Source organism: Schistocerca americana, chromosome 5, assembly GCF_021461395.2.
Source record: "Schistocerca americana isolate TAMUIC-IGC-003095 chromosome 5, iqSchAmer2.1, whole genome shotgun sequence".
Lineage (NCBI taxonomy): Eukaryota > Metazoa > Arthropoda > Insecta > Orthoptera > Acrididae > Schistocerca > Schistocerca americana.
This window is the reverse complement of record NC_060123.1, coordinates 98,863,378-98,880,763: the sequence shown is the minus strand read 5'-3', so window position 1 is coordinate 98,880,763 and position 17,386 is coordinate 98,863,378. Positions and strand designations below refer to the sequence as shown.

The 17,386-nt window shown below is 36.5% G+C and overlaps 1 protein-coding gene across 1 annotated transcript in view; it reads left to right on the top strand.

Moving 5' to 3' along the window:
• LOC124616219 (synaptic vesicle glycoprotein 2B-like) overlaps positions 1-17,386 on the top strand; it is a 277,727-nt gene that overhangs the window by 85,869 nt on the left and 174,472 nt on the right. The window contains exon 3 of the mRNA XM_047144521.1: positions 15,556-15,717. Within this exon, the coding sequence (XP_047000477.1) occupies positions 15,556-15,717 (162 nt within the window). The remainder of the gene's footprint in view (positions 1-15,555; positions 15,718-17,386) is intronic.

Below are 17,386 nucleotides of genomic sequence, written 5' to 3'. Positions count from 1 at the left end.
GAGAACTTTTCAAACCACCCTCGTAACTGACACCAAAGCATCTGTGGTACACTTCACCATTTTGGTGGACGTAGATCTTATACCTTTCAAAATCTTCTGCAGACTGACTAAAATGGCTCCCAGCAAACTCTCTTTTATAAGGTTACAATAATTAGCACTACATTCAGCTATTGTTGTTTGCTGTCTGTTTACAAATTACAATTAAAGATTTACATTCTTCATTAACTGAACAGTGAGGAAAGATTCTTCTGAAAGTGAACTTTTAGGTACAACAGTAATTGCTACTGAATTATGTAGTAATGTTTTAGTGAAAAATGTTAATTACTCAGAAACTAAATGAGAACAAAAGTTTCCAGCATTAGCAGTACAGATACTTCATTTATTTATTTTTGCTTTTGATCTAATTTTTCTGAAAGCTAGCAGTTGGGTATATGCTTACATATGAGCAATGAACAAAGATAACGATGTTGTTTGAAATTACTGGTATTTGTAATTAGTACAGTTTTTAAGTATTTCAAGAATTTCAAGAATTTTATTCACCATAGATCATTTTACAATGATATTGGCTTCGTCATACAAGATGTACTAGTACATACAGAATAACAAAATAAACTTCTGTCAATACATTATAAATACATTTGAAGCATGGCAGTGTACCAAATTACAAAGGATAGCTTTTAAAAGCTAACGCAACAAGCTATCTTATAATCTAATAAATAAGGTATTTTATTGTTTATAGTATAAACTTTGTAATTACACACGATTAACCACAGCACAAAATAATATGTTTAACTACAGACAACTTTTAAATGCTTATATTCTCCTCAGGCATCTCAAAGAATTCTTTAATGTCATAGAATGGATGATCTGACAACCAGCTGTACCACTTAATTTTAAAAGAATTTGTATCCATAGACTGAACATGAATTGGCAGTTTATTGAACATTTTGAGTGGGTTAACTTTGTGGGAATTTCCTGTTCTCGCTAATCTGTGGCGCGGTATGTCTAAATTACCGTTCGCCCTGGTGTTGTGTTCGTGTATTTCCTTTCTGGCAATAAATTCTGAAATATTATTTTTAATATAGAGTACAGACACATAGATGTATAAATTTATAATTGTAAGTATTCTGAGTCTGGAGAAAAGAGGACGACAGTGCTCCCTATGACCTCTTTTACATATTATACGTATGACTTTTTTTTGTAATTTCAATACGTTTTTGATGTGAGGGGAGTGCCCCCATATAATAAGACCATATGAAATATGTGACTGGAATAGCCCAAAGTATGTCACCCTGAGGTACTCCAAGCTCACTACCTCTCTTAGTTTCAAGAGAAGATATGCCACCCGAGATATTTTTTCACATACATGATTGACATGTTCCTCCCAAGCACTGGTTATCAGAAAATATGTTACATCACACAAGGATAGAGGGCTTTACCCTTTCATCTTTTTTTGTAGGAAAACCTCCATGCACAGAGGAACATGCATATATGTTAGAGAGGACGTCAAACATGATAATTTAAAGTTCACTAACCAGCTAGGGGAAGAGCAAAACTTCGAAATTTCTGCTACACAACTGACAAATTTAAATATAATTGTTATTTGCATATATAGAAACCCAGATGGAAACATAACTACTTTCATTGAAAGTCTTGAGAAGGCACTTAACAGTATAAAAATAGTTGGTAAAACAACCATCATTTGTGGTGACTTTAATATAGATTTCAACAAGGACTCAAAAGACAGATTAAACCTTGAGGCCTTATTAAAAACCTACAATATACATACAACTATCAAATCCCCCACCAGAGTCACCAAATCGTCAAGCAGTGCTGTAGATCAGATACTAATAAATACAGATAAATATTTATACAAATCTGGAAATATGAATACAGGTTTCAGTGGTCATTATGCACAGTTTATTGAATTCCCAGTAGAGACTGCAGGAAATACTGAACAACAAATGACAAGAAAAGGTAGAAATTTTAGCATGCACAACCTAGAACACTTCAGGCACTTACTAAAAAAAGAAACATGGAATGATATAGACAACTATGACACATGTAAAAAGTTTGACATGTTCATGGAAATATTCTCCCTTTATTTCAATATTTCTTTTCCAGTTAAAAACCAAACATTAAAAAAAAAAAAAAAAAAAAAAAAAAAAAAAAAAAAAAAAAAAAAAAAATGTTACATGGCTGATGAAAGGCATTAAAATATCATGTGCTGAAAAGAGGAGACTTTATGAAATCTCAAAAACACAAAATGTTACAGAAGAATTTCTGGTGTATTTCAAGAATTATAAGAGAGTGCTTCACAAAGTCATAGAAGAAGCTAAAAAAACAACAAATGATCACCATATAAAAATGGCCAGGAACAAAATGAAAGCCATGTGGAAGATAGTCAGAGAACAAGTAGGAAATGAGACCTCCCAAAATGTAAATCTCCAGGTAATCCAAGCTGGCAAAAAAATTACAAATTCAGAAGAAGTAGCCAATGCTTTTAATATATACTTTGCAAATATTAGTGAAAAATTACTCTCTGACATAAAATCTTCAAATAAAAATCCTGCGACAACACCATAAAATCAGAATAGAAACTGCAACTCCCTATTTCTTACTCCAACCAACCCTAAGGAAATTATACTATCAATTAGAGAGTTAAAAACAAAACTTTCAACAGGTGTGGATGAGATTCCAAATTATGTCATTAAAAATGTGGGTGACCTCATTGCAATACCATTAGCCCACATTTTCAACAGTTCATTAACAAATGGAGTCTTTCCTTCCTGCTTAAAGACAGTGAAACTGAAACCACTGTTCAAAAAGGGTATGAAAGAAGACATAGCCAATTATAGACCTATTGCCTTGCTATCTACATTTTCGAAAATACTAGAAAAATTTTTTCGTAAGAAGTTGCTAGATTTTCTAGAAAAGTGCAAAATATTTTCCACAACCCAACATGGCTTCCGGAAAGGCCGATCAACAGAAACAGCAATATATGAATTTCTGGGAGAAGTACTCGAAAAAATTGATAGTGGACAAAAAGTAACTGGCATATGCCTTGATCTGTCTAAGGCTTTCGACATCATAGACCACACCCTATTGCTGCAGAAGCTTGAAAGAATTGGTCTCAGAGGTATGCCTAACAACTGGCTTAGATCATATCTTACTGACCACAAGCAAGTAGTAGAAATACATTTTCACAAAGAAAATAAATCAACAAGACACTATTCTGATTATAAAGCAGTAAAATATGGAGTACTGCAGGGCTCGGTACTAGGCCCCATCCTATTTTTGATATATATAAATGACCTAACATCAACCAACCAGTACCATAGCACTATCCAGTTTGCAGATGACACAAGCATATTAGTCAGTGGGAAGACTGCAGAGATACTACAGACAAGACTGTCTGAGGCATTAACAAATGTTGTAAACCGGTTCAACCAAAACAAACTAATAATAAATAAAAGTTAAACAGTAGCATTAAATTTTCATAATGTCAAGAGAAACACTGAAAAGGATATAAGAATTCAGATGTCAGACACAGATATTGGAAGTGTGCCTAATACAAAATTTCTGGGGGTCTGGCTACAGGATAATCTTAGATGGGAAACTCACATTGACAACATATTAAAGAAGCTAAGTACCATGTGTTATTTAATGAGAGTGCTAGAAAACTGCTGTCATAAGGACTGTCTAATGACAGTTTACTATTCTAATATACATTCTGTCCTAAAATATGGGATCACTTTCTGGGGTAACTCGCCGTCCTGCCTAAAACTCTTCAGGATACAAAAAAGAATAGTAAGAATCATGGCTGGAATAAAAAGGAACAAACCATGTAGACCGTTATTGAAAAGGATGGGGATTTTTCCCCTTTCAATTATTTTCCTATTTGAAAGTGCAATGTTTATAAAGAAATATACAATAACAAATCCTAGTATCCTCCCCAAAAATGAAAATGTTCATCATCATAATACAAGACAGAAAACTTTCATGTACTCCATGCAAAAACCAGTTTGTGCCAAAAAGGAACATTACACCATGGAAAAATTATCTACAATAAATTACCAAGAGAAATTAAAGTAAAGACTGGTGTAAAATATTTTAAAGCAGCATTAAAAGAATATCTGTTGACACATTGCTTTTATAGCGTGGAAGAGTTCCTCCAAAATCCTCGAGAGTCTAAGTGATGATTATGCAAATACTGTAACCATTAATACTGGCCTATAAATACATTCAGATGTAATTCGCAAGTTTCTAATGGGGTTCAAGTATAAGTTGTATACCGACTTGCCCAGTATATGAAGTAAAATTCTGTGAAAGTAATTCTCTAGTGTACATGTCAATTCATAGTGTAGAAGAGTTCCTCAAAAATCCTTAGAGCTTAAGTGAGGATCATGCAAATACTGTAATCTTTAATATTGGCTTATACATGTATTCAGTTGTAAACTTCAAGTTTCTAATGTTGTTTAATTATAACTTACACATTGACTTGCCCTGTATATGAAGTGCTGTAAAATTTTGTGAACATAATTTTCTAGTTTCTAAAGTGTTTTAATTGTAAGATATACTTTGACCTGTCCAATATCTCATGTGCTGTACTGTACATGTAAGATTTACTGGACCAATAAATACAATACAATACAATACAATACAATACATCAATGCAGTCTAACCAACCAAATGCGTGTAATGGATAATAAAGCTAAGTTGGCTAAGCCCTGATATAATATTCAAAATTTTTGGTACTGTGCGCGTCATAAAAATAACATTGCTGAAGGCACATGGAAAAAAAATGAAAGAAGAAAAAATGTAACTGCTGGAAAGAATCCACATGCTTTGTCACAACTGCTCCTATTCATTCTGTAAATCAAAGAAGCAATGGTGAAAATGAAAGATTCAAGAATGGGATTAAACTCAAGGTGGAAGGATAACAATGATAAGATTTGCCGTCAACATTCATATCCACAGTGAAACTGAAGAGAAATTACAGGATTTGTTGAAAGGAATGACATTATAATGAGCACAAAATATGGATTGAGAGAAAGGTGAAAATAATTTGTGGCAGAAATGAGATTACAGATCAACTTAACACCAAACCTGAGGACCATGAATGACATAAAATTAAGGAATTCTGCTATATTAAATGCAAAACAACATGATGGATGAAGCAAGGAGGACATAAAAAGCAGGCTAGCACAGACAAAGAGTGTGTACATTTCCAAGAGAAGTCTTGTAATTTCAAACTTTGGCCTTAATTTGAAGAAGAAATTTCTGAGAATGCTTGTTTTGAACATACCATTGTATGGAAGCGAACCATGGACTGTCAGAAACACAGAAGAGAAGAGAATTAAAGCATTTGAGATGCAGTGCTATAGAAGGATATTGAAAATTAAGGGAACAAAATTAAGGGAACTGGTAACATAAGGATTGAAGAGGTTTTTCCAGGTTCTATGAAGAAAGGAATATGTAGAAAGGTGGGACAGGATGGTATGGCACTATTAAGACATCAGGGATTAAATTCGTGCTACCAGAGGGAGCTGTAAAGCATAAACACTGGAAGGGAAAACAGAGTTACGAGTATATCCAACAGACAATTGGAGATGTTCTGTGCAAGTACTGCTCTAAGATGATGAGGTTGCCACAGGAGAGAAAGTTGTGGCAGGCCACATCAAATCAGTCAGAAGAATGATGACTTGGTCCACTGCAATGCTATATTTCCTTGCTGGTAGTACTTTGCCTGACCGAAAAATAATGACATCTGTTGATATTCCATATCTTCCATTGGTAAATCTGACCTGATTGTAAGAATTTGTTATGCTAATATTTTATCTGAGCATGCATATGATGATCTGCCTCTGTCTCTTGAGCAAAAGAGTTCAATAAAATCCAAAATAGAAGCCAGGAAATGAGTTTAAAATATGGAAGGCTAACAGATACAATAGTGTTTGAAGAATTGATGACATTCATCTCATGAGGCAGTAAGAGAGGGAAGTAGTATAAAGAAATAATTATTTACAATGTGGTATTTACAGATATCAAGTATGTGTATATCTATAATGTACAAAGTTGATTGGCAGAAAATTATACTGAGTACTTACCTGACTTTGTTTACTTAAACTTATAATTTGCATCATGGATCATATGTGTAAGTATGTATTATGACACTGAACATGCTGAGAGCTGTGGTGCCAGAATATTCACTTACAAAGTTAATGTATTACATACATCTTTGTATGGCTAATGCCATTCACTTATGTGGATACCATTATACCACTTTATTTCAACAACATGCTAACTGTTCTGTAAATGACTATGTAGGTCAATAAATTTTTTCTGATGATACTTATAAAGGCAAAATGGAAAATAGTCTATCTGTGCCTAATCATTCATTACATTTACATACTTAAAGGACAGCTGTTGTGTGATGTAAATATATACTTAAGCAGTGTTGTGTATATAAGGACTTGCCGTTTAGGGAGGACAAAACTAAAGCCTTATTAAAAACAGACTATGCATTTAAAATAACAAGCAGGGATGTATATAGGCTATATTAATTTCTTTGTGTTATTATTAACTTCATTGTATTATTTTGTTTTGTACTTTTTTACGTATATATATTGTTTGTGTCCCATTTCTTTGAAATGGCTTACATGTACCCTTGACAACATCCATACAATATTTATTGTCAACAGATGGATAAATAAAATAAATAATAAATAAATAAACTGATCTTAATTCTAGACATTCTCAATTTAACATTACAGAAACACACATTTTCAGTAACTTTCTAGTAAGCATAAAGTGTTTAGCTATAGATAAAGTTCAGTTTAAGAGGTGCCTGAAACACTTGCTAGAGTCAAACTCCTTCTCCACTGATCGATTCAGAAATAGAATCAGTTGGTGTATTGTGTCTGTTATTACTTCTGCATTTTTTGTTAATATCAAAATATGTTCCACATCTGCAAGAATATCCTCAATATGGATTGATGGAATGATAAGTTCATTTAATCTAATTTAATCATACACACTTACCCTCTCTCTCCCCCCCTCCCTCCCCCCCCCCCCTCTCTCTCTCTCTCTCTCTCACACACACACACACACACACACACACACACACACACACACACACACACAAACTACACTTATTACACATTCAAATGTTCTTCTATGGAATAAAAAGAGTTGTCAAGCAGATATGATTTCAGTCTGTATTTGAAATTAATTTTTTTGTATTCTATTGAATTCTTCACATCAAGAGGTAAATGCCTTATTTTTGTAGCTGTATACTTCACTTCTATCTGAGTCACTCTAAGGTGGAGTGAGGAACAGTATAAGTCATACCACCTTGTGACAGTTTGCCTCCTTTATTTACTCGTTAATTGTCCTCTGTGTCGAAGTACTGCGTTGCTACACTGGCTAAAAATGAGGTGTGGAAGTACAACACTGACAACTTTAAATTATGCAGCCAACAGGTGCAAATTTGCATTTCACAGTTGTTTACTCTCACTTTTCACAACTCCCCAAATTCACATGTAATAAGGCCAGTGCACTATTGTTTAACTTTCGATAAGCCTCATTAATAGTTTTCAGGGGAACCTCCATATATTGCTACCGTAATTTGCTACGAGCAGTAAAAACCTAACCACAAAGTTCACATTTCCTGAAGAATAGGAAGGTATGTATGGAGCAGACACTGTCATTGTTTTAACCCATGACCTAAATGTGTTACACTTATTTCACGGATGCATTGTTGTTGATCTAACCAATACAGGTTCCTCGTCTGAAACTTGGTCATGGACTGACTGTCTCAGGACCAAAAATCGGGCCCTTATATATCCTCACAATAATAGATATTGAAACTACACATTGTTTGAAGTTAAATTTACAGAAATTACAATTAAAGCTTCACTCATTAAATTACCTGAATACATCGAAAAATTGGTTCTTTTAACAGTTTCTTCTACTGCAAGGGTTAAGCTGAATTATTTAACTCACAAAATTAACATGTATAGTTACACAAACAATACTTTTGACAAAACTGTTAATTACTTTGGAATTAATTAGGGGCTGGCTTTGCTAACATGTTTTCAAATAGAGGCAAATAAATACTTAAAGAATGCTAGCGTTTCATCTTCCAAACATTTATTATAGAATTTATATTTGTTTATAAGTCAACAATAGAATTTAAGTTACAAAACAATTACTGAATGTACCCTATAATGAAAGATACTAACTAGGAATAGTCAAAATAAATTAGAAAATCAATTACATACATAAAACTAAACACAAAATTAGATCTGGTTTTAAATTCTTTAAAACTGAGGGCCAACCTTTCTCTTTTATGAAAATGCAGATTACACTCACATATGTTAATAGTAATTAGTCAGAAGTAAAAAAATGAATTTTAAGGAGGCAGATGGCAAAACAAGAGGGGAAGTAAAAAGCATCCCAGCTTGCTCACTCACAATAGCAACATTATTAGCGAATTGTATCTTTGATATCCTTTCATCTTGAATTTTAATTCTACTCCAGAACCTTTCTTTTCTTTACATCATTGCTTCTTTGATGTACAGATTGAATAGTAGGGGCCATAAACTACATCCTTGTCTTACGCCTTCTTTAATCTGAACACTTTGTTCTTGGTCAACTACTCTTATTATTCCCTCTTGGCTCTTGTATATATTGTATGTTACCCATCTCTCCCTATTGCTTACCCCTATTTTTCTAAGAATTTCAAACATCTTGCACCCCAATACATTGTCGTGTGATTTTCCCAGGTCAAGAAATCCTGTGAATGTGTCTTGATTTTTCTTCAGTCTTGCATCCATTGTCAACCTCAACGTCAGAATTTCCTCTCGGGTGCCTTTACCTTTTCTAAAGCCAAAATGATCACCATCTAACGAATCCACAATTTTCTTTTCTATTCTTATATATATTATTCTTGCAAGCAACTTGGATGCTTGTGGTGTGAAGCTGATTGTACGATAATTGTCGCAATTGTCAGCTCTTGCAGAGTTTGGAATTATGTGCATGATATTTTTCTAAAAGTAAGATGGTGTGTCACCAGACTCATACATTCTATACACCAACATGAATAGTCATTTTGTTACCACTTCCCCCAATGGTTTTAGAAATTCTGGTGAAATGTTATCCATCCTTTCTCCCTTATTTGGTCTTAAGTCATCCAAAACTTTCTTAAATTCTGATTCTAATACTGGTTCCCCTATCTCTTGTCAATCAACTCCAGTTTCCTCTTCTATTACATCAGACAAATCTTCCCCCTCACAGAGGCCTTCAGTGTACTACTTCCATCTATTCACTCTTTCCTCTGCATTTAACAGTGGAATTCCTGTTAATATGACCATCCCTGCTTTTAATGTCACTGAAGATTGTTTTGACTTCCCTATATGCTGAGTCAGTCCTTCTGATGATCATTTCTTTTTCGATTTCTTCACACTTTTCATGCAGCCATTTTGTCTTAGCTTCCCTGCACTTTCTATTTATTTCATTCCTCAGTGACTTGTATTTTCATATTCCTGAAATTCCCTGAATATTGTTGTACTTCCTTCTTTCATCAATCAACTGAAGTATTTCTTCTGTTACCCATTGTCTCTTCACAGTTTCCTGCTTTGTTCATATGGCTTTATTTCCAACTTTTGTGATTGCCCTTTTTAGAGATGTCCATTCTTCTTCAACTGTACTGCCAAATGAGCTTTTCCTTATTGCTGTGTCTATAGCCTAATAGAAATTAAGTATATCTCATCCCTTTGTACTTCCATATCCCACTTCTTTGCATTTTGATTCTCTCTCGATTATGTGCCATAAATAATCAATGGGATTCATGTTGGGTGATCTGGGTGGCCATATCATGTGCTTGAACTGTCCAGAATGTTCTTCGAACCAGTTGCGAACAATTGTGGCCTGGTGAAATGGCGCATTGTCACCCTTAAAAATTCTATTGTTGTTTGGGAACATGAAGTCCATGAATTATTGCAAATGGTCTCCAAGTAGCTGAACATAACCATTTCCAGTCAATGGATGGTTCAATTGGGCCAGAGGGCCAATTTCATTCCATATAAACACAGCCTACTCCATAATGGAGGCACCACCAACTTGCAGAGTGCCTGTTGACAATTTGTGTCCATGGCTTCATGAGTTCTGCGCCACACTCAAAGCATCAGCCCTTACCAACTGAAATAAGGACTCATCTGACCAGGCCATCGTTATTCAGTAGTCTGTTGTCCAACCAATATTGTCACAAGCCCAGCAGAGGCACTGCAGGCAATGCCGTGCTGGTAGCAAAGGCATTCACATTGGTCGTCTGCTGCTATAGCCAATTAATGACAAATTTTGCTGCACTGTCCCTATGGATATGTTTGTCATACATCCCACATTGATTTCTGTGGTTATTTTATGCAATGTTACTTGTCTGTTAGCACTGACAACCCTACGCAAAAGCCACTGCTCTCCGTCATTAACTGAAGCCTGTCAGCCACTGAGTTGTCTGTGGCGAGAGGTAATACCTGAAATTTGGTATTCTCAGTATACCCTTGACACTGTGGATCTTGAAATATTGAATTCTCTAACAATTTCTGAAATGAGATTTTCCATGTGTCGAGATCCAACTGTCGTTCTGCATTCGAGGTCTGTTAATTTCCATTGTGCAGCCATAATCATATCCGAAACCTTTCACATGAATCACCTGATAACAAATGACAGCTCCACCAGTGCACTGCCCTTTTTGACAAGCTACCCCAGAATATAATTTGAAAAGTAAGTCCCTTTTTGACATTTCCATCTCCAAAATCTGATATTATCCATAATGCAAAAGTTGCAGACCTTAAATGTATAAAATTTGTGATGTGAGTTTTCCAGTTCAGTTTCCTGCCTATATAAAAACCTAAGAATTTAGAAAATACTGTTTCATTTATTGATTTGACCTTGTCATTATTTCTGATGGTTTGATCTGAATATAGAATTCTGTAGCCTAAGTTCAGTGACATTCCATTTGCAGAGAATCAGTTATTAATTTTCAAGAAAATTTTATTTACATTTTCAAATTATAAGTTTCTCCATTGGGCTTTATTATAATACTTACAGGATCAGTGCAGAGAACTCTTTCTGCTTGTTTATTGTGTAATAGCAAATCATAATGTACGGAAAGTTCTGGTAGAGAATTAGGAATTATTTAGGAATGAAGGAGGCGACTCACTGAAAGGCGGAAGTGCTGCATTGTCAGTATGTACACAAACATAAGGTACAGCTTTGCTACCTTTCAGAATTAACTTCTTTTTTTCAAGCTTGTTAGGAAAGCACGCACACCAACACACATTTGCACTCACTCGCACACACACGCCTGTCTCTCTACATTGTGCTCAGTTGACTGCCAGCTCTTTCCTGGCCCATGGTGAGTGTACTGGGGTGAGAGATGGCTGGAGGCAGGGAGGGTTTGGGGGATGCATCTTGTTTTTGGTCACAGTTTGATGGTGACCATTAAATTCTAGTTGACAGTTGGTTGAGTGTCATACGAATGTGAAATGCTGTGGAGCGGTTGCAGCAGAGCTGGTATATAAGATAGCTGATTTCACCGTGACCTGGCTTCTCATGGGATAGAATAAGCCTGTGACAGGACTGGGATAGGTGGTGCTAGGTGGATATATTGGACAGGTCACTCACCTAGGTCTTCCACAGAAGATTGGGGGTGGGAGTGGCATAGGGATGGAGTAGGATGTTGTGGAGGTTGTGTGGGAAGTGGGACACCACTATGGGAGGGGTTGGAAGTATCTTGGGTAGGATGTCCCTCATTTCAGGACAAAGCCCTGATGAAGGACATGGTTCACTTGTTCCAGTTCTTTGTGGTATTGGGTGACAAGGGTGGTGCGTCTTTGTGGTTTCCTTGGGATGGGTGTGAGGATCAGGTGTGTGTGTGTGAAGATATGTCATGAGAGATCTGTTTGTGAATTAGATCTGGAGGGTATTACCTGTCTGCAAAGGCCTTTGTGAGGCCTTCAGCATACTGGGCGAGAGGGTTCTTATCACTACAGATGCATCTACCACTGATGGCCAGGCTGTATGGGAGAGGTTTTTTTATGTGGAAGGGGTGGCAGCTGTCAAATTGCAGGTACTGTTGGTGATTGGTGGGTTTGATGTGGACCGAGGAGAGGATGGAGTCATCTTAGAGGAGGAGATAAACACCTAGGAAGGTGACATGATGGGTGGAGGAGAACAAGGTGAAGTGGATAGGAGAGAAGGTGTTGAGGAATTAGTATAAGGTATCCTGGCCTTGGTCCAGATTATTAAGATGTCATTGATAAACCTGAACCAGACCAGAGGTTTGGGGTTTTAGGAAGCTAGGAATGCTTCCTCTAGGTGACCCATGAAGAGGTTGGCATACTGGGATGCCACGCGAGTGCCCATGGCTGCACCACAAATTTGTTTTTATACCTTCCCTTCAAAAGTGAAGTAGTTATGGGTTAGGAAGTAGTTGGGTAGGTCTATGAGGAATGAAGTGGTGGGTTTGGAATACGCAGGGCGTTGGGATAGGTAGTGTTCAATCACGACAAGGCCATGGGCATGAGTGACATTGATGTATTGGGAGATTGCATCAACAGTGACGAGTAGGGATCCAGGAGATAAGGGTGTGGGAATAGTGGAGAACTGGTGTAGTAAGTGGTTGGTACCTTTAATGCAGGAGGCTAGGTTCTGGACAATTGATGTGAGATGTTAATCAACAAGGGCTGAGATTCTTTTTATAGGGGCACTGTAACCAGCCACTATGGGGTGCGCAGGATTGTTAGTTTTGTGGATTTTGGAGAGCATGTAGAAGATGGGTGTGTGGGCTGCTGTTAGGGTGAGTAGAGAGATGGATTCAGGGGAGAGATTCTGGGAAGGACCTAAGGATTTCAGCAGGGACTGGAAGTTGTGTTGGACTTCTGGGGAGGGATCACTGTGGCAAGGCCTGTAGGTGGAGTTGTCAGACATCTGACAGAGGCCCTCTGCCAGGTAGTTGCTCTGGTTCATCACAACAGTGGTGGGATCTTTGCCTGCCATGAGAATGATGAGGTCTGGATCCGTTTTTACTTTGCGAAGTGCAGTCCTTTCTTCTGTTGAAACATTGTTGTTCTTAGGGAAGAACCTGGGGAAGAATGGTGAGGCCAGATTAGAAGTTGCGAATTCCTGGAAGGTGACTAGGGAATGGTTAGGTGGGAGTGTTATGGTTGGATGGTAGTATGAATTAGGACAGGCAAGTTTCAATGTTGGGGTTGTATTGGCTTTGGTTGGAGGGGCTGGTGGCAAAGAAGTGTTTCCACTGAACGGAGTGGGAGAAGGGCTAATTCTGGGAGTAGGGCTTAATGTGAGGCCTTTGGATAGGACTGAAACTTCTGTGCGGCTGAGGATTTTGATGGAGAAGTTAACAACAGTGTTCTGGGATTGTTTTGACTCTGGATTTTGTGGAATGTTGGTAGGGATTTTTGGATGATGTGATAGGTTGAAAAGGTTAACTAAGTAGGTTCAGGGTGCTATGAGGGGTTGAAGAGGAGGAACACTGTGCGTAGGATGGGGGTTGGATAGTCGTGCCCCAAAACGGGAGTAGGATGTCAGCAGACTGTATAACTTGTGGAGATGGTGTTTGGAATTTTCTTCTATGTATTGGAATGTCATGCTTTCAATTTGGATGATGAGGTGTGGGTTTGAAAAACATTAATTCGTAACAAGAATGGTCCAATATTGATTCCAGTAGTACAGCAGTAGTTATTGCTCCCCATTCTGAGGCTGCTGTTTTGCTTTGTACACTTCCTGTTACACTCTGCATCCTTTTAGTTAGGCAGGATGAAAACCAGTTACCAGCAGGATCCTTGGACCACAGTATTTGAGTTACTATTGAATACTGTAAATTGCACCATCAGATGGTTGTGTTAAGTGACAGAGAATAGCAGCTGGCATTAATTTGTCATTCAGATTTTATGTAATTTGGTTTGTAAATTAAATAATGACTTGTTGTATGGTGAGACCCTTTCAATATCCAAACTGAGACTTCCTAAGTATGAGGGTGTTTTTCTATTAAGTACTATATTGAAATAAAAATAAAACAAGTAGACTGTTCTCAGCAGTTTTATTTTTAGGTGAAAGAGTGTTCTATAATCTTCTTCTCCACACAGTTTCTACAGATATTAAGGCACCTATCATATTGTACAACCAACTTTGAATACTGTCCTTATACAAATGTGCTGCCTGGGCACAGTTTTATTTAATTTAAAAGTTCTGTAACAGTTGCATAAACCACACTGCTTAACACTTACAAGCAATGAGATGATATACAAATGGGTGAAGGCTTCTAAAGATGGTCATATGAACATGCATATGCATGATGAGGAACAATATGGATGACCTTCAGTCATTACTGATGATTTGGTGCATAAAGTTGATGAAAAAGTGAGAGAACAGATGCTTTATGATTTTTACATTAAGTGATGAGTTGCCTCTGGTGTCAAAATGTGTGGTTTATGCAACTGTTAAAGAACATTTAAATTATTGAAAGCTATGCTCAGGTGGCAGATTTCTATGAGGATGGTCTTCAAGGCTGGTTGTAAAATGTGATAAGAGCCTTAACATTGGTAGTAATTGAGTAGAGAAGCAGAGATAAGTATAGGCCTCTATGTAGAAATAAAATTGCTGTGAAAATTCTACCTGTTTAATTCTACCTATTTATTTTTATTTCAAAATAGCCCTAACTTAAAAAACACACATCACATTTTGTTTTATGATAGGTGTGTGATTGTCCTTGTGTATATAATCTACAAGGAGGAGGTAATCAGTGAGTCTGATCAGCAGTTATTAATATCTGTCCTACCACCTTCCTTGCAAAAGGGCCTGACAACAGCATATGTCAAGCAAATATCAGTCTATCCTGAAATATAGTGTAATAGTGATGAGGTTCATTTGTAACTGAGACTGTTGTGTTTATCTGAAGAACAGGATTTTACTAATTTACTTGCAACATTATGAATTTTTTGAAAGTTCTTTATTTAAGGGAAGAAACTATATTCTTTATGTCTTCCAGAGCAGGTAGTAATTGTGATTTGACTGTGTGTGTCTTTCATTGGTATTGCTTCTTGCATGTGCATGCATGTATCCTGCTTTATCCCTTAAACCATTCACACAAATCTCCCTACCTATTTCCAGGAAGTGATTATTGAATACGTTGGCTACCTGAGTTTATTTGGCTTTTTTTTTTTTTTTTTTTTTAATAGAGTCTATTATTTCAGTGATTTCCCAGCTTTTCATTTAACTGTTACATGTTTAGATTTAATTTTATTATATGAGTTATTAATTTCAGACAGTATACAGAGTTTTTTAAAACATTTTTATCACATGGAACTAAGTTAAGTAACCTTTTCTGGAGTATACCAGTATGCAAGGGAGAGAAAAAGTTTGTAGTTTATATGTTTTTGCATTTTGTTTTTACCTGATTTATCCATTATAGAAGAATATAAATTTAATAACATTTATATGCATTTCACATCTCTATATCTTCTTTTCTAGGTTTTGGATGGTACAACTACCTGATACTTTTTACATCCCTTGTATGCTCACTTTCACATCAGTTCAGTTCATCTTCAATGTCATACCTGCTGCCAGCAGCACAATGTGACCTACAAATGCAGCCATCTGACAAGGGATTGCTTAATTCTATCACATTTGCAGGTATGCACCTTGTTAATAACCTCCAAAAATGAAGCAAAAATAGTATTAATGCATTATACTGAATCAACTGTCTGTATGCACAAGGCTTAAAAAAGACTTGCTTGTTTTAATGACTAATGATGAATATAAACAAAGATTGTGTATCCTCAGAAGTGTTTTGAATTTGATAGGTTAAAAAGTGATTGAAAATTTGAAGGCAGAACTTTTTTGGGGTCCCTGATTTACACTGTGCAAAATAGTGAGAGTTTTTCATCAAATGATTGTGTCGTAATCATGGGAGGTACAAATGATGTAGAAAAAAGTCAAGCAAATGCCACTATCATGCACATGAAAGTGGCATTCGGTAAGTTGATTAACGCTAAAGTAATCTATAGTGAACTTGGAAATGCACAAGACAAACGATAGGCTTAAAACAATATGTAATAAACATAATGTGTCCCTGGTAAATGTCAACAATATAGAAAGAGACCTGCACACAACACATGGTATACACATGAATGAGAGGCAGAAACACTGTCAGAAAATTAATTGTCAAGGAAATTAGAAGAAATCCTCCACAAAGCAGTGTAAATAAGTGCATTGCCATGGAATGGCACACTCCACCTAATCAGAATCTGCCACACAAACAGGCCTTGTAGGTAAACCTGGGAAACTTGTGAAGCCTGCTGGACCTTTTGGTAGCCCTAAATCATCCTATATAGTCCACCAGGAGAAACTCAGACTTAATGCCATACACCAGAAATTCAGTAGTCTTTTAAAGACAAGCACAATGATCTGGATATTAATACATGTCATGATAAACCTGATATTTTAGTCATAACTGAACATTGGTACACTGAAGACTTAATTAGCATTAGTCAACCACTCTCCATGAAATTTTTTTCTGCCTTTAGTAGGAAAAACAAGTCTGAGGGTGGCGAAGCAGTCTTCACTGTTAAAGCAAGTACTTTCAGTGGTATTGACATAAGTGCATTCTGCATAGAAGGAATTACAGAATTGATGCAATAAATCCAAAATGGGGTAGAGAAAATATACCAATTATTGGTTGTTGATTTGGAGGAAGAGACCAGACAGAAAGGCCATTGGGTCCATTGGATTAGGGAAAGATGGGGAAGGAAGTCAGCCCTAACCTTTCGAAGAAACCATACCAGCATTTGCCTGAAGCGATTTAGGGAAATCACAGAAAACCTAAATCATGATGGCTGGACACGGGTTTGAACTGTCATCTTCCCAAAATTGAGTGCAGTATGCTAACAACTGTGACACCTTGCTCGGTGCAATGATCAGTGTGCATAGGCCACCTGGGGCATTTTTGGATACACTTTTCAAAAACCTATCTGATTTGCTGATAGACAGTACATTTTCTGGGTTAAATTGTCCTGTAAATACTATAATAACTGGGGATGTAAATATAGACTTATTAACCAATGATGTAAACACCAAAAAGTTACACCTCCTACTCGATGAATTCAATCTGACCCCTCTTATCCATGACCCAACTAGAGAGACTAGCAACAGCATAACATGTCTGGATAATATAATGACAAACATGACCCTTCTTTTTTGCGGTATATCTGTTCTAAAACTAGCCATCTAAAGCTAAAAAGGCCTTCAAGACTTGTCAAGGGTACTATAAGAATTTTATTAACACAGACCAGCAGCAACAACA